The 26,308-nt window shown below is 50.4% G+C and overlaps 9 protein-coding genes across 9 annotated transcripts; 4 read left to right on the top strand and 5 right to left on the bottom strand.

Moving 5' to 3' along the window:
* Positions 1-25: 25 nt before the first annotated feature.
* On the top strand, positions 26-2,684 carry BC939DRAFT_419166 (SWIRM domain-containing protein; the record flags this gene model as incomplete). The annotated part of the gene is made up of 3 exons (XM_051553051.1): positions 26-1,163; positions 1,257-2,063; positions 2,238-2,684. Exons 1-3 carry the CDS (start codon positions 213-215, stop codon positions 2,682-2,684), a joined length of 2,205 nt encoding a protein of 734 aa, XP_051416564.1. The 5' UTR covers positions 26-212.
* A 386-nt stretch (positions 2,685-3,070) lies between these two features.
* Positions 3,071-3,632, bottom strand: BC939DRAFT_219016 (uncharacterized protein). Its single transcript, XM_051550766.1, has one exon. It carries the CDS (start codon positions 3,562-3,564, stop codon positions 3,190-3,192), a length of 375 nt encoding a protein of 124 aa, XP_051416565.1. The 5' UTR covers positions 3,565-3,632; the 3' UTR covers positions 3,071-3,189.
* A 351-nt stretch (positions 3,633-3,983) lies between these two features.
* On the bottom strand, positions 3,984-5,155 carry BC939DRAFT_219035 (uncharacterized protein). The gene has a single exon (XM_051550767.1). It carries the CDS (start codon positions 4,765-4,767, stop codon positions 4,120-4,122), a length of 648 nt encoding a protein of 215 aa, XP_051416566.1. The 5' UTR covers positions 4,768-5,155; the 3' UTR covers positions 3,984-4,119.
* BC939DRAFT_219036 (uncharacterized protein) lies at positions 5,156-7,352 on the top strand. The gene is made up of 2 exons (XM_051550768.1): positions 5,156-6,830; positions 6,926-7,352. Exons 1-2 carry the CDS (start codon positions 5,544-5,546, stop codon positions 7,067-7,069), a joined length of 1,431 nt encoding a protein of 476 aa, XP_051416567.1. The 5' UTR covers positions 5,156-5,543; the 3' UTR covers positions 7,070-7,352.
* Positions 7,353-7,517: 165 nt separating this feature from the next.
* On the bottom strand, positions 7,518-9,426 carry BC939DRAFT_219049 (uncharacterized protein). The gene is made up of 2 exons (XM_051550769.1): positions 8,539-9,426; positions 7,518-8,381 (listed from the first exon to the last, which is right to left on the bottom strand). The coding sequence occupies exons 1-2, from the start codon at positions 9,326-9,328 to the stop codon at positions 7,777-7,779; spliced, it is 1,395 nt and encodes a 464-aa protein (XP_051416568.1). The 5' UTR covers positions 9,329-9,426; the 3' UTR covers positions 7,518-7,776.
* A 662-nt stretch (positions 9,427-10,088) lies between these two features.
* On the bottom strand, positions 10,089-11,358 carry BC939DRAFT_499041 (uncharacterized protein; the record flags this gene model as incomplete). The annotated part of the gene is made up of 3 exons (XM_051559895.1): positions 10,089-10,377; positions 10,527-10,893; positions 11,025-11,358. The coding sequence occupies 3 exons, from the start codon at positions 11,356-11,358 to the stop codon at positions 10,089-10,091; spliced, it is 990 nt and encodes a 329-aa protein (XP_051416569.1).
* A 1,566-nt stretch (positions 11,359-12,924) lies between these two features.
* Positions 12,925-18,836, top strand: BC939DRAFT_437565 (uncharacterized protein). The gene is made up of 6 exons (XM_051553714.1): positions 12,925-13,599; positions 13,727-13,958; positions 14,113-14,359; positions 14,469-14,746; positions 14,845-18,358; positions 18,566-18,836. The coding sequence occupies exons 1-6, from the start codon at positions 12,969-12,971 to the stop codon at positions 18,605-18,607; spliced, it is 4,944 nt and encodes a 1,647-aa protein (XP_051416570.1). The 5' UTR covers positions 12,925-12,968; the 3' UTR covers positions 18,608-18,836.
* An 801-nt stretch (positions 18,837-19,637) lies between these two features.
* Positions 19,638-21,158, top strand: BC939DRAFT_499043 (uncharacterized protein; the record flags this gene model as incomplete). The annotated part of the gene is made up of 1 exon (XM_051559896.1): positions 19,638-21,158. One exon carries the CDS (start codon positions 19,638-19,640, stop codon positions 21,156-21,158), a length of 1,521 nt encoding a protein of 506 aa, XP_051416571.1.
* A 164-nt stretch (positions 21,159-21,322) lies between these two features.
* BC939DRAFT_437569 (component of IIS longevity pathway SMK-1-domain-containing protein) lies at positions 21,323-26,226 on the bottom strand. Its single transcript, XM_051553715.1, has 12 exons — positions 25,774-26,226; positions 25,252-25,357; positions 25,088-25,169; positions 24,935-24,966; positions 24,665-24,834; positions 24,446-24,542; positions 24,265-24,342; positions 23,783-24,167; positions 23,279-23,682; positions 23,001-23,171; positions 22,733-22,902; positions 21,323-22,618 (listed from the first exon to the last, which is right to left on the bottom strand). The coding sequence occupies exons 1-12, from the start codon at positions 25,873-25,875 to the stop codon at positions 21,482-21,484; spliced, it is 2,934 nt and encodes a 977-aa protein (XP_051416572.1). The 5' UTR covers positions 25,876-26,226; the 3' UTR covers positions 21,323-21,481.
* Positions 26,227-26,308: the final 82 nt, after the last annotated feature.

Genomic DNA, 26,308 nt, shown 5'->3' on the forward strand with positions numbered 1-26,308 from the left:
GATGGTATTTATCCAATGATCAAATAGGAAGCACGGTCTCGGACATCAGGAAGGCAACACACATCATTCACCATTCAGAAGAGGAGCTCGAGAGTCCGGAGGGTGAGGAATGGCTCCGCACATTGGAAAAGAAGGATGGAAAGGTCCTGGTCCACTATTGGTACTACCCTGATTCATACGACGAGTGGCTGCTGGAGACCTCAAGTGAGTTCATGGACCCAGAGCCGGTCCCAGAGCACACCGGTGCTTGGAGTATTTCTGCCCGTTGGATCAGGGACAGTGAGAAATACAACGAGTGGATGAACGAGGAGGACTACGAGCCATCTTCCGACCAAAACAGCGACCAGGAATCAGCCGCCGGATCGCCCGCTCCCTCCAGCCAGCGATTTGGAAGCAAGCGTGACAACTCGGACAGGATCGAGTCACTTTCAAAGAGACTGAAGAGGAGTTCGTCCGCCACACCAATGGACGCTCAGCCGGATCACCCAGGCCTTCAGGTTGTCTCCTTGGAGGAGAATGCGCCCCGAGGACGCGGATCAAAGAAGAATGAATACGAGCCCATTGTTGGAGGCGAGCTCGCCAATATTCCCGTTATTCCAGATGGCCATCTGGCAGCAACATCTACCACTGCTACACAAGATGGTGAGGCGACTGAGGATACTGCAGGATCCGAATCTATGGACGTTGATGCGAAGGAGGATGATTCGAATGACAAGAGCAATGTGACATTAACCGCTGATGACGATACAAAGGAGGCGAAGACAGCTGAGGAGAGCTCCAATGCCCAGTCGGGAGCTGCACCGACAAGTGAAGAGGCGGCCGCTCTGGCGGATGCGGAGCGTTTGCGACTCGAGGAAGAGGCTAGTCGCTACCTTTCACAACAGACACAGGAAGTCATTATACCTTCTTACGCGGCCTGGTTCTCGCTTTCAAAGATTCACGACATTGAGCAAAGGTCGCTTCCAGAGTTTTTCAATCTGAAGAACAGGAGCAAAACGCCCACTGTTTATAAAGATTACCGCGACTTCATGATCAACACATACCGCCTGAACCCCTCGGAATACCTGACGGTTACTGCCTGCAGAAGAAACCTTGCTGGAGATGTGTGCGCCATCATCAGAGTCCACGCATTTTTGGAACAATGGGGGCTGATCAACTACCAGGTAAAATTCCTTGGGAGACGTGCGCGTGGTTGAGCTGAATTGATGATACAGTTTCTAATCTATATTTTGACGCTTTCTTTGTTTTATGTATAGGTTGATCCCGATACCCGTCCTTCGACAGTTGGGCCCTCTTTCACTGGCCATTTCCGCGTGTCGGCCGACACCCCCAAGGGTCTTCAGCCATTCCAGCCGAACTTGGCCACTCCAACTGCTGCAAAGGCAAACGTTGAGCAGATCAAGACTCCAGGCGCTTCGAAACTGGATGCCAACATTGAGCTTCGCCGGAACATCTATACCAGTGGACCAGAGCCCGTTTCCAAGGACAGTGATGAGAACGCAGAGAAGAGGCAGCGGTTCAACTGCTTTACTTGCGGTGCGGACTGCAGTAAGAGCCGTTACCACAGCATCAAGACCAAGAATTTTGAACTTTGTGCTAACTGCTACACAGAGGGCCGCTTTCCCGCAACGATGTCCTCCGGTGACTTTATTCGGTTCCAATCGCAGCACGACAAATCGACGGACGAGCCTTGGACGGATCAGGAGACACTGCTTCTGTTGGAGGGACTGGAGATGTACGACGAAGACTGGAATTTGGTGGCGGAACATGTTGGCACCCGTGGCCGTGAACAGTGCATTCTTCACTTTTTGCAACTGCCCATTGAGGATCCGTACTTGGGAGGTGCAACCGAAAGGGAGTTGGGGCCTCTTCAATACCACAAGGCTCCATTCAGCGAGTCCGACAACCCAGTGATGAGCGTTGTGGCATTTTTGGCTAGTGTTGTGAACCCAGGTGTGGCGGCTGCGGCTGCGCAAAGCGCATTGAGGGAGCTCGCCTTGGCCAGGAAGAACGCACAGGCTTCAGAAGAGAGCGGAGAGACGGCTGAGGAGGCGGCTGAGGAGGTGAAGGAGGAGCCACAGACCTTGGAATCTATGAACGTCGACAGTGCAAAGGAAGATCAGGACCAGACAAGCGCAACCCCGAAACAGGACGTGACTATGTCGGACGACAGCACTACATTGACAGAGTCCAAGGCAGACGACATTTCAGGAATCCCTAGGTCTACACTTGAGAAGGCTGCGGCTGCAGCACTGGGATCTGCAGCAGCGAAGGCGAAGACGTTGGCGGACTATGAGGAGCGTGAGATCCAGCGCCTGGTGACGGTGGTGGTGGAGATGCAGCTTAAGAAGTTGGAGCTGAAGCTGCAGCAGTTCGAGGAGCTGGAGAGTGTTCTGGATATCGAAAAGAGGGAGCTTGAGACCCAACGACAACAATTGTACCTGGACCGGCTAACGATGAAGAAGAGCATCATGTCTATGCAGGAGAAGATGATCCTGGCTCGACAGACGGGCAATCCACAGGTGTTTGCGAGCGTTACTGTGCCCGCAGGCGGTGTGGGGGGCTCAGGGATGACTCTTCAGAACGAGGCGACAGTGCGCCAGCAGCAGGACGCGGGACAGGGTCTGGGTCCTCTTTCACGGGAGCCGAATGCAGAGGGAGTTGTCCTTCTCCCACTGCCTTAGATGCTTTTTTTTTTTCTGCAATGGCGGTCAATAAAATAATACACGAACACAAGCACTCATCCGCCTACAAGCGAATTGCGTGTTGTTTCTGCAGGTTGTAACGACTTTGATGGGGATGGATATGAAGTGGACACGACTTTGATGGCGGTGGACATAATGTCTATTCGGATACAGCCGGCTCGGCCATCATGCATTGCAGCCCAAATCCGTCGATACCGATCGCATTTTTTTTTTTTTTTTTTACCCCATCTCCTGAGAATTACATACCACAGCAAAGATGACCCAGTAAAGTAATTCCTTGTTTTTGTCAACGGCAATCCCTAGACGGGCAGTTGGCATCTTTTTGGGCAGAGGAACAACGAACTAATGCAGCATTTTTTCATGTTCTGCATGAGAGCATGTCTGACATGGTTCTTTTTTTGCTCTTTATTAGGTTTTTTTCTCATTATTGCTCATATTTCTTCTTTTGAACGTCAAGAAGGATGGAAGGATGGGTATATATATTCTAACTCTTATTCTTATTGTTATTCCTATTCTTTTTTTTAAGGTGTGCAGAACGACGTTCTCTTGGCCTGTGGTGAAAGAAAGGTGTGGGAGGTGGAGGATCTATATTTTCTTCTTTCTTTCTTCCTTCCATCTTGGGGTCCAATGGCTCGGGGTAGAGACTCTTTATGCTGTGGTTTTTTTTGTTGTTGTTGTTATGGGTTATCTTTTTGGTTCGCATTTTAAAAAAAAAGAAGAACGAACGAACGAAGCAACAAAAAAAAAAACGCGATGAAAGAGCCATGGAACAGGAAAGAAAAGAGTGGAAAAAATTACCCACACATACATACACACATACACATACACGCGCGCTAGTCAGTTGCACGGATAGATACATAAACAACGGCTGTTTGCATAAAGGGTACACAATCGCTTTTTTTCTTTTGGGTCGAGTGGGGTGGGGGGGGGGGGGGGTGAAGAAGGGGAGGGGAAAGTGGAACGAAAGGAAAAGTGTTTTTATTCCATAGTCGTGGCCGTAGTATATAGTTCTAATGAGGTTTGCATGGTCGCACAAGGACGAACAGGTGACAGGTCAAGGGCACAGACCCTAGAGTTCTGCCTACTGGGGGGCATGAAATGCAGGAATCGCGCCACTGAAAAAAGGGTGTGGAGGGAATAGCCCGAAAACGTTGACATCGTACTGTAGGGGCGTGTGGAAGCTATGTGGAATGGGGGGAGGGCCTTTGACAGCCATCAGGAGACATCCAAAAAGACTATAAAAAAACAAAAACAAAATAAAAAACGCCAGGCTTGCATGCTAGGGGTGGAGTGAGCAGACCGAGCAAGCGGGACACTCGAGTTGGATCATGGATATCATAGATGAGAAAATAAGACATTGGGCGTTGGGGTCGGGCCGTGGGTCGTTGTTGACTGGAGACGGGCTATTTACAGACTATTGCTGGATGCGGTTGGTCTTTCTTTCGCTGGTTGTTGCTTTTATGGTGTGAGTTGTGGCAGGGGGAGGGAGGGGGGTTTCCGTCAAGAGGAAGCTGTCCGGTACCGGTTTGTCTGGGTGGTGCCTCCTATTCGGTCTGAGTCGTTGTTCTGTAGGAGGAGGAATATTTTTCTCGTAGGGGGGTGAAAGAGATGAAGATGCTGCTGCTAAACAGCTGCTTGGACTAGTACCCCACATCTCGCTCCTTCTCAAAGGCATCTGTTCCACAGCAAGAAGAGGAACACGAGCAACGCCCAAGGGAAGATTGACGGTATGGTGGCGGTGGTGGTGGTGGTGGTGGGCAATGGCAAGGGTGGAGGAGGAGGACATACAGATGGGGTCGGATGGATTCCCTGCTGCACTCGATCCGCTGTTGGTTCGAGTGGGCGTGTGAATGGCCAGACCCGTTGACGCTGCCGCCAAGAGCCAATAAGCCAATAAGCCAATAAGCCAATATGATTTATATGATTTATACCCCACACTCTGCGTGGATTTGTCCCACACCCGACACACGCGACTCACATCGCTTCGGTATAAATGCGAGTCCCCCCCTCCCTTTGGACGCCTCTCTTTTCCTCTCTCTTTCTTTCCTTCAACAGCCCCCATTCTTCTTCTTCTTCCTCCTCCTCTTCTTCTTTTTCTTCCTCAGCCACTCTTTCTTCCTCCGTGTCGCATCCCTCTGCATTCACCCCCCACAGAAACGCGTATCCTTTCTTCCCCTCGCGTAGCTGCCACCGTCCTTTCTCTTTCTTTCCTTGTTATCCTCAAGGAGTGGCCACGTTGCTCCTCTTCACATCCCTCCATCTGCCCCCTCCCTCCAACACAGCTTTCAAAAATGCCCTCCCTGTGAGTTTGGAGTCTGTTACAGAATCTTCCCCACCCGCCCAGCACCCCCCTCGCCTCTTAGTTTCTGAACATTCTCCAAACGTAGTCAATCTGATCGCCTCACCGGCCCTTCCTCTCCACCTTCCTCGTCCTGCTTCAGCAATACGGAACGTCTTTGCCTGATCTCTCTCTCGCATATACAGCCTTTAATCCTTCCCTCGGTCCTTGTCCTTGCTCTTGTCCCTTGCTCTCGAGATTATCTGTCTGAGTCCTGTCAGCCGAGAGCGTTTGTCTCTGTATCTAGATTTGGTCCTAACCGACTTGGCCTGCCTGCCCAAGACTTCGCATTTGCGGGGGATCACGAGAACATTTGCCCAAAAGGAGTAACATCATTTTCATATCACTCCAGCATCCAATAAGCACCGCACTATTTCCATTAGTCTCTTCTTTCCTACTACTCTTATTTTTATTCTGCTGTATTCTATTCTGCTCTATTCTATTGCGCTACACGCTTCTTCTTTGTATTACGCGCACTGTATCACTTCCTATCTCTCACAATGCCCTATCCAACCACGGCCACCAACCGCGCACTCGCCCTGCCCGAAATCGTCTTCGAGATCTTGGCCTGTCTCGAAGCCCAGGCCGACCTCTGTCCCCAGCTCGTCCAGTCCTCCCTGCGTGCCTGCACCCTCGTTAACCGCACCTGGTTCTTCGACGCCAACATCTTCCTCTACCGCGCCCCCTACATTCGCCACGGCCGCGGCTCCGAGGCCAAAATCAGTGCCCTCATCCGTACCCTGGACACCACCAACCGTGGTCTCTATGTCCGCTCGCTCTCTCGCTGCAAGGTCGAGCTCTGGGAGATGTTCCCCTCGCTCGACAAGCTCTTCGATCCTTGTCCCCGTATCTCCTCCCTCGCCCTGTGCTTCCGCTCCGGCGAGAAGGGCCATCTGATGGAGTCCTTCGAGACCCAGGCTTTCCGCTCACTCAACCCGATCATTGCCCAGGGCATGGCCCATGTCCAGGAACTCGACCTGACCAGCGTTTCCGTCAATGCCGTCGACAAGGATGACACCGCCTATGTGGATGCAGCCCTTAATTGCATCAGCACCTGCACACGTCTCCAAAAGTTGGTGACCACGCGCGCCGACTGGAGCAACATCAAGTCCATCTCGCGACATTTGACGGACCTGAGCATCTCCTTTGTGGCCCCTCCGGATCTCAAGACTAGCGTCGCATTGGCTCCGTCTCTGGTCAACCTGACCAGCCTCCATCTGCATCATGCGCCGCAAGCGTTGCCCGCCCATGCCTTTTCACGCGTCTTGGCCCAGTACTGTCGCTCGCTGGTCAAGCTGGACCTCTGCCCCGAGGCCATCACCAGCCGTTCGCTCGAGATGATGGTCTTGCGCAACCCGGGTCTGGTCTCGATCCATCTGCGAAACTGCCCGGACAGCTACACGGCCGCAGTTCTGGAGTACCCGCCTCAGGAGCTCGAATTCTTTGACATGGGCACTGTGGACTCGCAGCTGATCCTGAAGGCGCTTTCGCTCTGTCCCAAACTGACCTCGACCGGCAAGTCGGCCCCGAGGAACAATAACACGGCAGAATTTTGGCAGAGCTTTCTGGAACGAGCTCGTCAGATTCAGGAGCTGCATGTGGAACGCTGGTCCGACTTTCACAGCAAGGACCTCTTTTTTGACACCGTTCTGCCTAAACTCGGCCCACAGCTGGTCCGAATCTGGTTCGGCTGGCGAGATCTCTTGGGATGCGACGAACTCGAGCGCGTGCTCACCTCCTGCGACCGACTCCAGGTTCTCCGTGCCCCTGTCAAGGGCAATGGCCAGGTAAGGATCTAAATCCGTTTCTGTTCTATATAATTTCTTGGTGGCGAACTGGATCCCTTCTGTGGTTTAACGCTTTAACGATGAAAAATGAATAGAACCTAGTCCGTTGCTTCAAGTGCGTCGCTACACGCTCGCGACTCCGTGAGGTGCGTCTCTTTGGCGACAATGTCAAGTTCTGCGATGACGACAAGCGACGAATGCAGCGCTTCCTGCCTGTGCTCTGCAGCTTCACCACCTAGGCTGCCACTCACTATAAGGACCATGGACGAGCATACAATGCCTCTCGGTCTCTCAGTCATACAACCAGGACGTTTTGTAACCTTTCTCTTTTTTTTTTTGGGGGGGGGGGTATTTTCTTTCCTTTTTTCTTTTTGATTCATCTGTACATATGAACACGCCTTCCCGAAATGTCCACTTTTTCAAACGACTCTTCTCATCATACATCTTTAGCGCCTTTTTGTATTATTTTTTTGTAAGGCGAAGGAGATGATGTTGTGAACTGGCGGTGGACTTTTTTTTTAAAAAAAAAAACACCCAAAAACCAACAAAAAAAGTTGTGATATGTACTCCTGGATTCAGTGTTTCCTTGAGAATAACCACGATTAGCTGTAAATATTTGTAATAAAAGACTCTCTGTATATACTCTAACCATGCTTGCCCTTCAGGAAGGATCGCAGGTCGTTTGCGCCATGAGGGCTATGAGGCAATGATTGTTACGACCGCGCGGCGCGCGCGTTTTCTGAATACACCAAGTACAAGGTTCGTACATACCACGGATGGTCTGCAACATCTCGCACACGGTTGGTTATAAACGCTGTGATTCAGGCTAAACTAATTTGCTCCGCACCCCCCTTTTGTTCAGTTTCTTCTATACACGGCATACTCCAAGGGATGGTGTAGTTTGTTGATGTACGTGTGTGTGTGTGTGTGTTTATTTCCACGCGATTTAGCTAGAAGAGTACCGCGTTTGCTCCATCTTGTTGTTCTTGAAATACTGGACGGTCTCGCGGATGCCCTGATAGACCGAAAACTTGGGTGCCCAGTTCAGGTGCCGCTGTGCCCTTCCAATGTCCGGCCGCCGCCTCTGCGGATCGTCCTCCGTCGGCGGCAGACTCATGATCTCGACATCGGCATTGATTTCATTCCGGATCATCTCTGCAAACTCCCGGATCGTGTACTCCTCCGGGTTGCCGAGGTTGACGGGCTCTGTGTAGTTCCTGTTCATGAGCAGGATCAGTCCGTCGACCAGATCGTGGATATATTGGAACGACCGTGTTTGCTGTCCATCCCCATAGATGGTGAGTTCATCCCCCCTGAGCGCCTGCATGATAAAGTTACTGACCACGCGGCCGTCGTTTTCGTTCATCCTTGGGCCGAATGTGTTGAAAATTCGAGCCACCCGAACGTCGACCTCATCTTGATGCATATATGAATACGTCAAGGTTTCCGCCACGCGTTTTCCCTCGTCATAGCAGGCGCGAGGCCCAATGGGATTGACATGGCCCCAATATGTCTCTTTTTGAGGATGCTCTTCAGGATCTCCGTAGACCTCTATGGAATATAGACCAAAGATAAAGAAGATAAAAATAAGAAATAAGAAATAAGAAAATAAAAAAAAAAGAAAAGAAGGTTTTTTGTCAGCCGTCGAGGAACAATGTTAATGCTTCAAGGACAAATCAATTTGACTTTGAGATGGGATGATACGTACCGGATGTTGAGGTCAAGAGGAAGCGGGCCTTCGTTCGCTTGGCAAGTCCCAGCATGTTGATCGTACCCATGACAGAGGTCTTGACGGTTTTGATGGGGTTGTACTGATAGTGAGGTGGAGAGGCAGGGCAGGCTAGGTGGTAGATCTGATCGACCTCGATCATGAACGGATCGACCACGTCGTGTCGAATGAGTTCAAAGTGAGGGTGACCCATCCAGTGCTGGACATTGCGCTTGTTTCCCGTAAAAAAGTTGTCGAGCACAATGACCTCGTGGCCCATGAGCATCAGTCGATCGACGAGATGTGAACCCACAAAGCCTGCTCCTCCAGTGACCAAGATTCGTTTCCGCTCATGGTCCGGCAGTGCCTTGACACCTGGGAACGAAGGCGAGTGTGGAAACGACAAGGTATTGTCCTTGAGGTTGATTGTCCTATACGAATTGGACTGGTTGGGCAGGTAGAGCTGCTGAAGGATCCTGAGTGGAATATCCGACCGCACCGACTTGTCGCCGACCACGCTCACGAGCTGTGCTTCTGAACCTGCTCCGAAAGTCGTTGGTAATGCTTCAGTCGGTGTTGCTGCTTCGATATTGAGTCCTGTACTCGATAGGTGGTCCTCATTGTGCTTGGGCGCCGCAGATACATCGTCTGCTTCTGATCCTGATACGGAAACAGTCGAGGGGGCGGTGTCATCGCTGGTGCTCACCGGTGTGTCAAGCTCGGAAGGTACACCTGTGCACTGCCCTTGGTCATGGTTCTTGTGCTCCTCGACGCGTTCCATGTTTTCCATAGTAATAGTGGGCGTATTTGTAGTTTTTTGCCTCGCGAAAAGTCAGGCCAGTGTATTAGTGGAAAGTGTATATGAAGGTCGAAAGGACAAAGGTGCACGATGTTCTTGGAATGAGCAAATGGAATGAAGAAGACAAGAAGAGGGTAGGAGCAAGATAAGCTAGAGTTATGCTGTCGATGGGCTCGAATATCTTTTTTTAGTGGCGGCGGACGTGCGGTCGTTGAAGAGATTTGCATGCAGAGATCGGGCGATAGGGGCACAAAGAGGTAGCTGCGAAAATACGGAGAGAAAGCAACGAGGATCCTGAAGAAGCAAACGAAGGAGAAGAGCGAGAAGCGGAAGATAGAGAAGATGGAGAAGAGGATGGAGAAGCCAAAAGAGAAGGAGAAAGAAGAAGAGGTGGAGTTGTTATCCAAGTCATGAAGTATAAAAGGGAAATCCTCATACAATGGTCATCCCGGGCGCAGACCTCTATTCTCCACTCTTTTCGCGCGTTCCAATTACGTCTGGTATTTGTTCATCCAATGGGTCGGAACTGACCTTTCGCTATTCATTTTCGTTATTGTTTAATTGCTGCTCACTGAAAGTACATTACACTCTACATGCTACATGCTACATGTCCAAAATCGATTACATGTTCGTACATGTCGGCGTATGTCGATGCATATGCATAGTCGAATCATGGCCGCAATTGCTCTTGACACATTTGACGTATAGCAATTAGACCGCGTCCAGCCCCAATAATCCAGTGTTACATACTTCACACTGCAAACGACTCCTTGCCGCTGCCCAGTTTATCTAGCTCAAAGGCATGCGCCACTGAGCTCTCCGATCGGTCCCATCCAACCTTGCCCAGAACCTCGCCTCCGACCTTGGTTCCCACTTTCAATGGGAGCTGCTTCAGGGGCCTGCCGTTCTTGAACAAGATCAGCGTCGGTAGATCCAATGTGGTCGCTGCAAGACTGATCTTGAACCGATTGGCGATCTGATCGCCCTCAGGAACCAGATCCATGTCGATCTTGGCAAAGTGAACATTCTTTTTCTCGTATCTTTTTTTTTTTTTTTTTTTGGAGAGTCAAAGATTCATGGTCATTGGTTAGTGTTGTTTCGACTATTGCCATGCGACGATGCATTGACATGCAGTCGAGAACAAGAATAAAACCACAGCCCAGGTAAAGACAGTGATAGAGTTACATACTTGATCGAGCATCGAGCCAGAACAGCCTCAAAGAGTCGACAAGGTGAGCTCCATGTTGCGTTAAATGCAATAATCCAATAATGATTAGGATCCAGCTCCGACACAGCCTTCTCCTTACGCCCTTGATCCTGAGTATATGTCTTCCCCCGATCCACTTCTCCATCCTCCAGTGGCTCCTCATTCTCATCCAGTTCCACGATCTTTGCTGATGAACTACGGTTCCTGAGACCGGAATCACCAACCGCGCGCTCCTTGCCCTTTGATCCTGATTGACCTGGTGTAGTCAAGTACTCGAGCTGTGCGGCATCCAGCCAGATGATCTTCGAAGGACCCTGATAAGGCGGTTGCGGAAATGCAATAAAGACAGCTGTAACACGAACAGGAAACTGTTAGACGCCCTCGTATATGTAACGTACAGGAATAAAATAACAGCAGCACACTTATCGTTACGCCAATCGTAACGCCAATCGTAACACCAATCCGTTTCATAGTACTTACCCAGCCATGCGAATAGAAACAGGAGGACCCTCCACCACCCGCTCCAGCTCATCCCCAAGAGAGCCGCACGTTCCTGGGCAATGGCCCAAAAGCCGTAGAGGGAATAGACCTTGATGTACAGTGCTACGACACTGACGAGTTCCTCTGCGGACTGAGATCCGCGAATTTTTATCGAGAGCAGGACCATGCCTGGCAGGATGTAGCGGGAGTTGGCAGCGATATTGGAGCTCGACAGGCACTCTGGATGGAATATGATTTGATATGCTGGGTAGGCTGCGGCGAGGACCACGTTTGCAACATAGTGCGGATGTAAAAGTCGTTTGGCGAGCGACATGATGCTGTCGATCCCGCTCGTTCTTCTTGCTTGATCGGATCGGATCTCTGCGCACAGGCGGATGTAAAGAAAATAAAAAAAGAATGCGGAAGAGTACAAGGGGATGCAAGAATGGGAAGTGAGATTTGGATGGATGGATGAGATGATCTGCAAGCGACCGACCTTCTCCCTTTGGTGGTGTGATCGCTCATCAACAGCTGCCTGCGCTCAGATACACAGCACAGTCTCAAAAAAAGAATTACCAAGTCTACACGCGCAGTCAATCGCCACCAACAAAGGAACCGTTACACACTGCTCCTTACCGGATTCTGGGTAATATCCCCCAGACACTTGATGAAGACTCGTTAACAGCGAAATAGAATGGGTACTATCAAGCAATGACCGCGAAACACGACGATGGACGTGTAGGCTTTACGTTGACCTGTTATTACTGGATGTAAAACGCAGCGATCAATTAAACCTGATCGGATACCTGTATTTTCCCCATCGATGTCTCCAGTGCCCTGGCTGCTATGCGCATATCCTCAGTAGAGGTGCACTGGCCACCTTTAGATCCAAACCGCATTCATACGCGTTCCTGATCTTTGATCACAAATTAGACAGGATGAAGACAAAGTAGGGATGTAGAGCGAAAACACTTTTAGAGTTATCATCGAGAGCTGAGATGCTTGACCAGACAGATGTATGTAGCCATGCCTCTTCAGATCGCAAGAGAAAAGGCAGTATTTTGCAGCCTGCAGAGGACGCTTCTCGTTTAAAGGGCCACAGCACCTATTTTTCTATTAGGTCTTTGAAATGAGTGAGTGGACCTGCTATTTATATTCACTTTGGATGACGGTTACCGCGTTGCGTCGCGTAGTCCCCACCGTCGTATGAAACTTTAAAAAGACGCGTCTTTCATGTGAAAAGGTGGCATGGCTACCTTTGCTGAGAAAGAGCGTTTTTCCTCTTCACTCCCTAGACAGGTAGGCAGGGACTTATTCCGAGGATTAACATGAGGGCATATCATTATGATGCTGATGCTGTTGATGACGATAGCAGTGGGGGCGAAGAAAAATACACAGACAAAAAAAAGGAGTGGTGCGTGGTCAGCCCGTGTCATATCTGGCCCCCTCTTCTCCGCAGACGTGTAGCAACAGCAGCATGGCAGCGGAGTCATGGGGAGTGCTGTAATAGGGGTATGCTCCTGTTCGCTAGTGGATTATTCAACAAATGAATATAATAAAAAACGTGTGCCCTTTGGACTGTACCTTGCTGACTGAAGGACATGCGTTGGACATACTCCACACTGCACTCCTCCCACTTCTTTCCTTTGAACACCGCCCTTCTCTTCTCCAAACTCCTCATCCCCTACTTCCCGACACTTCATCTTCGTCTTCGTCTTCCTCTCCTCGTCCTCCTCTTCTCGACCTCCTCTTCTCGTCTTTGTATCGCAGTGTCTCCTTCATTCATTCAACTACTGGATACAAGGCGTGAATGTAAATGTCATCCCTTCACTCCAGTTTTTTATCTTTCAATTCTACAAATACCACTTCAAATATACCTCTTGCTTCTTCCACACACCCCCCCCCCCCCCCCCCCCCACCATTTAATACCATCGTCCACTGCCCATGTCCTCGTCAGTAGAACCGAGCAACGGCCAACGCTACCTCGGCTATGATGCAGGAGAAAGGGGGCGGACACGATACCGCGATATAGACATTGAATCGACTGGACATGCGGCATATCACTCTCATCAAACGACCCATAAAAGCCCTACTAGAGTCACCCCGTCCTCCCCCACTTCCTCCTCCTTTGCCCATCACCACAACAACCAGAGTCATCATCTACAGCAGCACCATCGACAGCATCAGCAGCGGGAACAATACAGAGTATCAGGGGCACAGGGGACGATATTGCCCTCCCCAGCATCCATGAACGATATGACGGCGACGCCTCCTACTGCACAGCCCAAGATGCCACCAATCCTACCTCCACCAGGGTCGGTTCCTGGATCGGGCTCGGGCTTTGTTTCGGGGATTGAGGCGGCAGCAGCCTCGGCACTGACGTTAGCCAACAACATTGCATTCCGACCCTCGACCACTCAGCCAGCGAAATGCAGCAAGTTGAAGATCCGCATCTTTTTCGATTCGACCATCTTTCAAGCAGGAGGGAATCTGTTTGGACGAATGGAGATCACGGCGACAAGTTCGCGGTCTTTGAAACTGGGCGAAATAGCTGTTGAATTGGCAGCTTATGAAGGTAGGCAGGAGCCAGTGAGAAATCATAACATGAGAGCACTGAAGGTCGAGCGCTATATGGCGTAGCATTCCTCCGTGTTCACCCCCTTCCTCGCTCCCTAATGCACGATGATGGTATCCTTCCCTAGAAATCACCTCCAAAGAGTTCACGGCAACACAATCGTTCTTGTCCTCCCGCCTCTGCTTCCAGGGCCCCAATATCCCGCCCTCCAATGCTGTACACGGACCAATTGACGAGCAAGGGTTCTGGATGGCCAAGAAGGGCAAGACCACTTTCCCATTCGCATTTCAGCTCCCTCTCGACTGCCCAAGTAGTCTGGTCTTTGGACAGACTGCCAGTCTGCGCTACGTTGTCACAGGGTAAGGTCTTCAGCAAGAAAGAAGTTGATTGAGCTCACAAAGTCATGCGTATGTCATGGTAGAGGCGAAAAAAAATTCAGGAACAACCCCTATTTTGCTAACGTTGAATTTTCGATTTCCGTCCGCGCGCGGGGGCGCATTTGAATATGATCAGGCTGGTGCAGGTTTTTTATCACGGGAAGGATGAGATGATCCTAAAATCCAAGGAAGCGTTTGTGGTCGAGGCGTGGGATGGGTACAATCCTGATTACCGGTTGCCTATCCAGGCCAGCAACTCAACAAAGTTGTTTTGGGGTGGAAGTGGATCCTTGGTGCTTGAAGCGGTACTTTCTGAAAAACTGCATAGCGCTGGTGGTAATTTGACAGTAGAGGTCAAGGTCAAGAACAACACAAGTCGAAAGGTACTGTGTCAATGCTGTGTTCTTGCTCTTGTTCTTTTTTTTTTTTTTTTTTTTTTTTTTTTTTTACGAGCAATCCGTCTAACATGCGTGTTGGGCGTGTTTGAAATAGGTGCAAGGGATTCGCTTGGGAGTTCATCGGAGACTGGAGATGGTATCAAACAAGGATAAAGCACAGCAGGATCCAGGACTTAAAATCGATACCGTAAGCGTCTCGGAAGTTGTTGGAACGCAGGAGTTCAAGTCCTCCAGCTACTTGTTCGACACCGGAGAGGAGCGCACCATGACCATCAACATGATTGTTCCCGGGAACGCCAGAACAATCCGAGGAACCGCTCTGTTTGAGGTGACGTGTTTTGTCGTCGTCTCGATGCTCTTGGGCACTTTCAGGTACCTATCATGACAGCTATTATGTTTAACCATGCTCTCGCATTGCGGAGGAAACTGCTTTCTTACCAAAGGTGCGAAAACATCCCATTTCATCGTAGTGGAGAATTGGCAGTGGAAATTCCTGTAAAAATTTGTCACCCAGCATCGTTGACTCCCGCACCAAAGCCAAAGCTGGACGAGAATCATTTACCACATCACTACAACTTGGTAGATGAAGACTTGGATCTAGAGCCTGATCGACCCGCACGATTTGACCGGGGGATTGGATACAATGACAGCATTGCAATTCCTATCACAAGCGGATATGATGGTGGTAGCAACAGCAACAACGCAGGACGTGATCTCCCATGGGGGACGGACGGCTCAGAAAACCAGGACGGGTACTCAAACATTGACCGGCAAGGCGAGTGGCAGCAGGATACAAGGGAATTATCTCCGGCTAACTCCATTACTTCGATAAAGACCATGCTCGCAAGTCCCAAGCAAAAACTGAGTAAACTTGCGGACAAAATCCAACGGTCGACCAGTCCATCCTCCAGCCATCATCTTCAACATGAACATCTACAGGGATCCAGGCATTTGGATAACAATAACGGCCAAGGTCGAAGGCACCTCACAAAATCACCTCCACTGGGACCTGCCATGCCCATCGCATATGTCCCAGCTGTGGAAAGAGTGCGATACACTCCCTTCCAACCACCACCGACGACAAAAGCGAAGGAATTTCTAAAAGCAGCGGCGCAATATCAGCAAGAGATGGCTCTAGGAGGTGCATTGTCTGGACTGGGGGACGGCAACGTCGAGTTTGATCTGGACGACAAGAAGATGGCATCCGCAATCCATCATTGGATCTCAAAGAAAGAGTCTGAGGAACAGTACAGCAGTGCAACGGCGATCCAGATACCGTCGGCTTCACGACCGACCCCGCCAATGCAAATTCCGATCTCTCCAGACCGTCGACGACCTGCTGTAGGACGAATCAACACCCAAATCGGCTCCTTTACGTCACAGTATAGCCCATTATCGTCTCAAAGCTATGGTAGTCCGTCGTCTCTTAGGAGCAACGACTTCCCTCCCTCACCAGGAACAGTACCGTACCCCAATCAGACGACCTCTCGTTTCCTTCATCACCCACATCGACAACCTGCAGCTCCACAGACGGAAGCCTTTGGTAGCGCGCTCGAGGACTGCTTGACCGACCCACCCCTTTTTACAAAGCCGCTCCCGCTACCATCATCGCCGCCGAATGTATCGCCGTTGCGCGCCGGGGCAGCTAAAGCCTCGGCAAATCCACGCTCGCTCTCACCTGCTCCTATCCCTGTTCAAACACCTGAAAATTTGGCCTTGGCGAGGGAAGCGTTCGAGCGTGTCAAGAGAATAGCATCCCCAGTGCAAGAGCACATGATGGACGCTGCAGCAAGTCCCAGCAGCAGTGCACCGAAGTCTGGGTTTATGGATCCATCTCGTTCGTCTGCGCCCGAGCCAAACCCCAATATCAGGGCACCAGTTCCTGTCTCAGCATCTTCCCCCAACTTTGGTTCCAGCCCTTCAGGTTTGTCGCGCCTACTGGGTAACAACACGGACACGATACATCATCCAAAGCATGCACGAGATGGCCATGCGGTCGAGAACATGCCTCCACAACCCTGTGGGAGTCCAGAGCTGCAGCACGTTCCGTTGAACCGCCCACTACCTGTCCCAGCGCCTAAACCGCAGCATTTGAATCAGATCAGTAGTTCGCCTGGTACAACTGCCATTGGTGCACTTGGGCTACGGCCACGACCAGAACCAGCGACACGACCTGCTACTGCAGCATCGAGTGGTCACTTGAGAAGCTCAAACCCCGCTACGTTCTCAAAATCGCCTCCCAGAAATGAGATGCCTAGACGATCAGGCCATTTACCTGCTCAAGAGTCAGGAACCAACAGAAACACGTCCTCGCTTCAGCAGAATACATATGTCCCAAAGCCCACGCCCATGCCGACCACTAGACCACCAGCGCCTATTCAACTCCCTATCGCAAAAGCGGGTCAGAAATCTGTCCCGCAGAGCGGGGCTCCAATGACAGCATCAGCAGGAAGCCCTTCAGGATCGGGCTTTGCGTATCCAAAAACTGTTCGTAAGCCTGTTCCTGGGACCAAACCCGCCGTTGCTGCAAAGCCAAAGGGACTGGCAGCTCAATCAGATCGGACGGGTCAGGGAATGGCGGGATCGTCCTCTCACGGACAGACGACCACAGACATTCAGGGCCATGCCGAAGTTGATCGGCGACTGCGACGACACCAGCAGCAGGAAGTCAAACCAGGCGACGGTGCTCCACATGTAGAAAAACAGCTGGCGCCTTCAGCATCTGCACGGGCTCCTCAAGTAATAGCGGGATCTCCACCTACGCAGGTCATCCTAGGATTCGAGACGCGTCCGAGTATTACGATGGTGGTTGAAGAAGACGAAGCAGAGACAAAAAGAAGTGGGAACTTGATCGAAAGCCATGACCACCACCGTCACCGCCACAAGAACCATGGCTCCAGGGCGCCCGCTACTATTGAGAATAGTGCTAGTGTGCAAGAGACGACGCAGGAGAGCCAGAGCGAGATCCATGCTCAGGCCATCGCAGCGGCGAACAGTGTTCGCGCCAAGGGCTCTCATACTGGTGGTTACGTCGTGAATACGGGTAAACTGAGGCAAGTCATCAAGGAGAACAACAGCAATAGTGGTGGTGGCGGCAGTAGCAGCGGTCAACTGATCCAGGCATTGGCCGGCGGAGCATTAAGTGCAGCATCAGCTGCTGCCTCGGGATTGGGATGGCGGCAGCAGAGTACTCCTCCTGCAGCTGCATCTGTAACTGCTCCGCAAAAAATACAACAGGAGTCTACTCAGTCTCAGCAATCTCAGCAGTATTCACAGCAGAGTCACGATCTCACGATGAAGGACATTCACTTCCAGACCCTCGCACCTACAGACCAACCACCCAATATTCTAATCTATAATCAGCACAAGGCGTATGACCGAGCTCGAAGCTATCACCTCGTCGTTTCTAGGAACACGGATCCTATTCCGCCTCAGCCGCAACAGAGTCGATCCCAACCGGGCTCTCGAATGATAGATGAATCTGCCAGACAGGAACCCCTTCCAGCCGTACCGGTGTCCGTTGCGGTGATGGCACTCCCATCTCTGCCAGCAGAGATAGGAATATCGACATCAACAGCAGCGGCTATTGTCGACGCTGCTACTGCAGCCACTGCTACCACGGCAGTCGCGGTAGCAGATGTGATTCCTCCGAATCTGGACAAGACATTACCCAAGATCCAAGAACGGACGCCTCGTTCAAGGGTATTTGAGCGACCTGAAAAGACCGAGAGAGACCTACCTAAAAATAACAGTAATCCATCTGGTCTAGTCTCGGCGCCTAAACCTGCACCTAAACCTGCATCTAAACCTACGCCAAGACCGGACTTTAGCGCCAAGCCATTACCGAGACCCAGATATGGACAAGGCATAGGGGCAAGTACAGGGGAGGCAGCATCGCCGGCCGTCGGCATGCCGGCACCGAAGGCGATCAACCCCAAGCTACAGGAGTATATCCAGAAATATAACCTTGCAGCCAATACGCGGACCTAAATATAAAAACGACATTCTGGTGAACACAACGATTAAATCAGACATCGATACCATATGACCTAGTGGGAGTAGGCTACTGTGGGCTATTATAGATCGACATGTACTACCAAGATAAATATAGGCCTCCGCAGCGAAGAAAAAGAGGATCATGATGATGGAGGGAGGCCTCATTGTCCAGTTGAAGAATAGATTACGGCGCGTACCTTGCGGAAAAGAAGGCCCAATGGGCAATGGCTGCTATAACTGCAGGTGGTATCTGTGAGTGGATATGCGAAACCAAAAAAATGTAAAGGTTGTTTGTTGCTCATTGTCTGCAACATGCCTATTCGAGCAAATGGAGAACGCGAAGACTCCTGGAATGAATGGCATCGATAGTTTCTGTTTCACAGGTTGACGGCCGAGTCAGATACCGAGTATAATATACCTCTGATGCTGATGCCCCCATTCCCGCGTGGTGAGCATAAAAATAAACATAAACATAAAAATAAGATAAAATAAAATAAAAATTAAATGACGCCCGTCGGCAGTTGAAATGAATATACGCCCGTCAGCCGGCGCAAGCATCCGCGTCGGCGTGGCAATTGACGCCGTGGGAGGCCTATTTTTAATCTGCAACTTTCTTTTTTTTCGTAGGAGGTCAATGGACGAAATCCCATACGCTTGGTTCTGTTTGCTGGCGGGCAGTGTACCCATCGGCGCATTTAAGGACTAGGAAGGAGGAAGGAGGGAGGAGGGGGAGCAGGAAAAGGGGCTAGATACAGAGACCGTTGTCTTGTTCGCCATGGGCGGAGCATTAGCCAGTCTGTTGTGGCCTTGTACGCTTCTAGTCTATATCTCCATTTCCTTGTGTAGACGCGATCTGTTTTTAGCTCAGTCAATGGGGTGGATCTTTTCGTGTAACGATGCTAGTGGCATTGTTCAAACTTAGTCTTTGTTACGTCGTGAGGCAGGGCGTCAGGGCGGGGTAGAGCAGGACAGGGCACAGGGCAGGAGAGGGCGAGGTAGGGCAGAGGACAAGGGCGAGGCAGGGCAGGCTCCGTTTTCATAAACACGGCGATTTTCGTGTTTTGCAGAGGTATAAAGGGGTTGCCCATCTTCCTTCCCAGACCAGGAACAACGAACGCACTTTTTTTTTTCTTTTCTTCATCTGCTTCTTTAATCCATTCTAGTCTTCACATCCCATCTCTATCCACACCCGTGATTGCTTTCCTGCCTTTCCAACTGTATTATACACCCTCAACGCGTCTAACGAACGCATTCAACACATCTACCCATGCATCTCCACACACTTGGAAGCGCAACCCTGCTTCTCGCCATCAGCTCCTTCGCCTTCGCAGCCGCCCCCACCCCATCCCCTCAACTCGCCACCTGCTTGAAACCCCTCGGCAGCAAAGTCATCACAAGCAAGTCCTCAGCCTACGCACAACAGCGCTATGCCTTCGATCTGCGCTACACCTTCCAGCCCGAAGTCATCGTCATGGCCCAATCTGAGACCGATGTCCAGACTGCCGTAAAGTGTGCCAAACAGGCCAACATTCCGGTCGCACCCCGCTCAGGAGGCCATTCCTTCGAGGGTTATTCCATCGGCGGCCAGGACGGTGCCCTCGTCCTTGATCTCACCGGCTTGAACGGTGTCAAGGTAAAGGGGTCCAAGGCTAAAGTCGGAGCCGGCGTCCGTCTCGGCAAACTCTACCTTGAGCTGTTCAACCAGGGTGGTTGGACCATCAACGCAGGCACCTGCCCCAGCGTCGGTATTGGCGGACACGCCCTCGGAGGTGGATTCGGCTTGCTCTCTCGTAAATATGGTCTTTTAATCGACCGCATCGTCGAAATGGAGATGGTCAACGCCGACGGCGAGCTTCTCACCATCTCTGCCACCCAGAACCCTGACCTCTTCTATGCCCTCCGTGGCGCCGGCGGTGGATCCTACGGTGTCGTCACCTCCTTCACCATTCTCCCTGTCAAGCCTGCCCCCAAGGTCACCTCCTTCTCTTATGAATGGAATCTTTCCGACTACGCTAAGGTCCTTAAGGCCTATGTCAACTTCCAGCCCACAGCCAGCCGCGACGTCGGTGTCGAAATGAACGTTGCCTCTAGCGGCCTGGAGCTCTACGGAATCTTCCAGGGCCCCAAGGGCACGCAATCCGCCGCCATGGCCTCCTTCTTAAAGGCGGCTCCCAAGCCCCGGAGCTCCGACGTTCGTGAGAGTCGACAAATCGATGCCCAATTGCGCTTCGCCTTCGTCGAGGGTGGTAACAATGACAAGGACATCAATGCTCTGGCTCTCCAGCCCCCCTACCACCCTGGCGATTCTCGTTACACTAAGGGCAAATCTCTTGTCTACCCCTCTGTTCTCAAGTCCTCGACGATCGCTCTGCTCGGCAAATGGGCTGCCAAGACACCCAAAGGCTCGACCGCTAACTACATCATTGTCGATCTCTGGGGCGGTGCTGTAAGCGATACCTCTGCCTCTGACACCTCTTTTATCCACCGCGATGCCCACACCGTCTTCGAGTTCGTCGCCGAATGGGATGAGAGCTCGAGCCCCAAGCCTGGCAAGCCCGACTGCAAGGACTGCCTCAAGTGGATGAACGATATGTACAGCGAGTTCCTGGCCGATTACAGGGCCAACTACTCGACCTCCGTTCGCGGCTATCAAAACTACATTGACTTGGCTATGCCCAATTGGATGGACGCCTACTACGGCCAGGCCGTCCCTCGCCTAAAGCAGATCAAGGCCTCCGTCGACCCTGCCAACGTCTTTAGATTCCCTCAGAGCATTCCTCTTAAGTAGATCGATCATTTTGTAAATAAGATAGCGTTTCCCATTTGCATTCAGAGTAAAATAATAACATCGAGGATTATCGACGTTTTTTTCATCTCTTATTGTACAAGATCAATCATGTAAGGGGGATAAGGTTACTGTCTGCTCAACCTAATTGTGGGAGGAGGAGGGGAGGTTTTTTTTGTGGTTTTGTTCAAAGGAGCGGAAGAATGTGTAACGGATGCATGTGAAGGATAATAAGAAGAAAAGAAAAAAAGAAAAAAAAAAGGAAAAGAGAAAACACGAAGTGAATTCTCACGAGATGGTATTTCTGTGTCTTATGGCCAGTTCAGTTATATCGCATGGTTGGCAGATTCCGCGGTTGCAGTATCCAAGGGCTTAGTCTCTGTCAATACCTGCTCAGGGATATCCATCGTCGACGGTTTTGTGCTATCGCCAACCTCCTGGAAAGCTGCATCTGATGCCTCGGAAGCAATGCTCGCAGCAGGCGCGTCCACTCGTCGCCTGAGAACTTCATCTTCGTCCTCGGTCCGCTTAAAGTCTCTTGCCAAATCGCTCCTCAAGTGGATAGCAGCCTCAGACACAGCATTCTCGTTCGCGGGCGATCCAGCTTTAGACTCGCCCTCGCCCGAGTGACCGCTGTCGCTATCTGTGGATCCTGCCTTCACAAACGTAATACCGGTTCGCATGGCGACAGGTGGTAACGTATTCGATAAAGGTGAAACCGATCTGGACCGCGCATTAGGCGACAAGGGCGAGGGTGAGCGCCCGTTTCGGAGACTGTTCAGTCTGAACTTGATCGGTGGGCTCGAGCCATCATTTGTTGGAGACGCTGTTGTTCCATGAGAGTCCACAGATTCTTCCATAACATGGTCCCGATGTGCTTCGCTTTCTTCAGCCTCAGCATCCAGCTTGACCTTTTTGTCCGGTGGTGGCAGCGAGGATTTCGTGCGCCGATTAAATGCACCGCCATCTTCTTCATCGTCATCATCATCTTCATAATCCACCAGTTTCCTTCGCAAAAGCGAGGGTGGCGGCGGTGGAGTCGTCTGGGATGCGAGGACGGGCTCCGTATCTTTATCCATATCTGTCGACAGCGTCTTTCCATGCTCATCATGATCTGAATCCTCGTCCGAATCGCCCCTAACACGTCTTCTAAGATCTGACGTCGGCGGATCATCCTCTTGCTTGCCTTCATCCGGGACCTCGTCCTCGTCGTCGGAATTATTAAAGTACGCCTCCTCGTCGTCATCCACCGTTGAGGATGACCATGCCTTTTGCGCAGGTCCTCGCTTTGCCGAACTCGTTTCGCTTGCGGCTGCCTCTGCTGCCTCTGCATCCGCCACGGACGTATCCTGCTGCTGTTCATACCGCCGGATCAGTGCCTGGAACGTGTTAACGTACTCAATATTCTTGAGCTTGTCACCGTATAAGGGTACGATATGTGATATCAAGGACTTGATGTTTTCCTGTTGACGACAGTATGCAAGGGAAGAGTGAGTTCGGTACTGACCCAAAATGCCATGCCGACATAGAGTGCGATATTACAGGAAGATAAAGCATAAAAAATCCACTCGACTTACGTTACGGATAAAATCAAAAAATTCGATACAGGCCGAGTTCAACAGATTATTCTTGTTGTGTGTTGAAAGTAAGGCGTCCACGATATGCTGCATTATGTTATGCTTGATTACGAATCGATGGTAATATTCGTCGTTTGATCCAATACAAGTCCTAAAGAACCTTAGCGCAGCTATAGATATGAGCCACCAAAAAGCATTTAGTACGTGACGAAGAAGCATCCAGCGGTACCATCCAGAGTTGCGTAAAGGCACTTAGCGCAAGACATACATAATCGAAGGTGTTGGTCGCGATTCTTTAACAGCAGGCAAATTTTGCCAGAGACACCACTCGAAAGAACAAAGTACTTGCTCCGCACAGAATGGTTGCGGACCATGAAAGAAAGGATAAGGCAAATATTTTCGCATAGAGTCGCCATGGGGCGGGTCAACGTTGTCGTATCTAATTGAGGAGCGGAGTATGAGTTGTTAATTACATGATGCACAAAGAGCAGTAAAAACGCGTACGCTTGCAAGAGTTCTAGACAAAACGCGTGCCACCTCCGTTACCTTCAGAGAGCCCAAGGAGCGGTGAGACAAACTTCCCGACATAGGGGCCATAAAATAGGTCCAAGAATTTGTCTGCATCCGGGTCTAAATTTGGCATTGCTTCGAGTGCAGCGTGCATCATACTGTCGCCCTGATTTGTATTGGTATCCAACAAGACTCGGATGACTTCAGCGTACTGCAACTTGATGCCCATGTCCTCCTCGGCCAAAAACTGATCTAGAATGATGTCCATGAGCTGCTTCGGAGCTTTCTCGTTCGCTTGCTTCACGATGTGCGATCTTATCAAATTCGGGTCGTGCTCCATTGCGGACAAAAGTATTTCTGTTCCTGCCACCTTGATCCTAGGACTTGTATCCGACAACGCTGTCTCGAAGACGTTGAACAGCCCATTCTGACTCAGGGTCCTGTGTCAATGAAAGTCAGATTGAAAAGCATTCGTATCAGTTGGTATCCATGGATTTAGCGTCGGCGTAGAATGTGATATGTCTGATAACAAGTTTATACCGGTAAAGGCCTACCCGCGTAGGCAGTTGTGTCGTCTTCGCAATGGAGCAAAACTGCTGTACGAATAGAATTACGTCCCGTTTCCGCTCCAAGGGTTCTGCCTCGTTCTCCAGAATACCGAACAACTCCTTTAAAAATGCCCGATCCTGGTGGATATAGTTTACGATGTCGATGTTGTGAAAGAAGATGAGCGAGCCCAGGATTGAGGACAAACTGTCATCTACGACACGCGCCAGCACTGTATCCCTGAGAAAATGCAACCGATAGGCCTGGTGGATTTTTTGCTCCACCTCCGGATCGTTAATCGGTACGATCTGCTTATATTTTGATCGCTTCAGAAGAAAGTCCCGATAACTCTCCTTTTGGTCACCAAACTCCGGATCATCTAAACATGATGCCAGTAATTTGAAAGTATTGTTAATGCTCTGATCCATAGTAATTATCCCGAAGTTGTCTATGATAGAAGATCACAAGAGCCTTACATTCCAACATTCCTAGACAGCTGACAATAATTTCGTCCTTGAGAATGTACTGGATGATGGCGATATCATTTAACATAACTATTTTGTAGTATTTAGAAAAACAGAATATGGTCAATAGCTTGCTTCCATCGCACGCTTGATTCCACCAACCATCAAGGAGGAGCTCCAATATGTCACTTACTGATTCCAAGCATAATGCCGTGCAACAGGTGCAAATCGGAACGACTTTCCAAGTCCTCGCATGTCTCCAGGATCGGGAACAGCTTGTCGATGTAATTCTAAAGGCAAAAAAGAGAAACACAATTTCGATGTCAATTCGCGTGGTTCATAACTTGAGCCCCCTCATTTTCAAATCACATCTTTGAGCATAGTTTTGACGATTTGCAGAGTTAATACATACATCGATAATGATGAAGCCAGCCAACTTTTCCTTTTCGTTCAATCCATTCTGAGCCTCCTTGATCATATGTTCGATTTCTGCAAGATTGGAGATATCCGGGTCCGGAAGACTGATAAATTCGCCACTCCCTGCACCATTAGCATCTGATGGATCCGAAAAGAGATCCTCGCCTACAATTCAGATAAATATGAAAATATAAGCACCACTGACCATACTAACACTCCTGTACAGCCTGGCGAACCCTTTCTTAAACATGTCAACTTTCTGTACCATAATGCTGCTGGACGTCGTTAATATTATCCCTAAAAAAAGTTAAATTTCGTGGTCGATTAGCACTTTAGAACTTTAGCACTTTAGTGTTTTCCTTTACCTTTGTCTCTGACTTTTTTTTTTTTCCTTTCTTAGAGATGCAGCAACAATTACCATATCTCTCCGCATCCTTCTGCCTCCTGAAAACTCAGCGCAAGATCCTCGCCATCGTCCTCGGTCCACACAATCAAAGTTTCTATGGAAGGCCAACAAGTTCGTGTCAGACATGCACTGACTGCAGAAGATCTCAATGCACTCATGTTCATGATAGGTGTTACCTTGCTGCCTTTGATACAATTCTTCCCCAACCCTTATCCGAGATCTCAGCAAAATCTTGTCCTCCTCGTCCTCGGAGTGCACGATCAGGGTTCCTTCGGATTTATCCTAGATGAAAAGATACGTCCATGGAGGCGTGTGTTAGATTCCCATCGGATATCACTGACCATTGATCCTCATGGCAACTCGACCATGGACGACGCGCCTTCTTCGTGCAAGCACTGGGATCGCGTGCGTATTCAAAATTATTAGATTCCACAGAGGTTACAGCTGCCGATCGTTGCAAATACAATCGTACGATTGCGCATGCAGTCCGCCGCCAAGTATTTGTTATGGTTTGCCGTTCTGACTACCGAGTTGTCTCCTGGGACGTTGTAACGAAAACCCAAACAAAGCGTTGCTGAAGCAGTCGAATGAGATCCTGCCACCCTGATGCTGTGCCGTACGATGGTCCCAGAAGTGGCCGATGTAGTCGTGCAATAAACAGCCCTCCTATGTGATGGAATGCTCCTCAGGCTCCTTACCATGTTGAACTCGCATGAGCAGCGACCAGTGCCTTGATCGATCCATTGGTTGCCTGTGCTCAGCTTGTAGACCTTGACGCGCATCTTCACAAGCGGATCCATGATGTCCAGACGCACAGCAGGCTAGACGGCGGTGGCGGTGTTGGATCCCTGAGGTCGAAGGATTCAGAGATTAAACAAAAGGGAACAGGGCTGGAGGGAAGACGAATGAGATAGTACGTGTCCTTTGGCTCGAAATGGACGAGAAAGCGATGTGTTCACGTGTGCGGTCGAAGACAAGACTAGGAGTACCCGTCAATACGCTATTAGATCGAGTCGAAGTGGATGCAGGATGAACAGCGAGTTAGAAGGCGGGAGAGGGAGTAGGCTGCGTCGGTTGCTCCGCCGATAGAACGAGGGAAGTACCAAGTGGTCATGGTACGAAAATCAATCGAATATGAAATATGACATATCCGCCAAGGGTGGCAATAGTCGGGCGAACTATTAGGTTTTGCACAGTAGGCTTCACACGCGATACAACAATGAGAAGTAAAAA

Source organism: Gamsiella multidivaricata (assembly GCF_025024155.1).
Source record: "Gamsiella multidivaricata strain RSA 2152 chromosome Unknown BC939scaffold_5, whole genome shotgun sequence".
Classification (NCBI taxonomy): Eukaryota; Fungi; Mortierellomycota; class Mortierellomycetes; order Mortierellales; family Mortierellaceae; genus Gamsiella; species Gamsiella multidivaricata.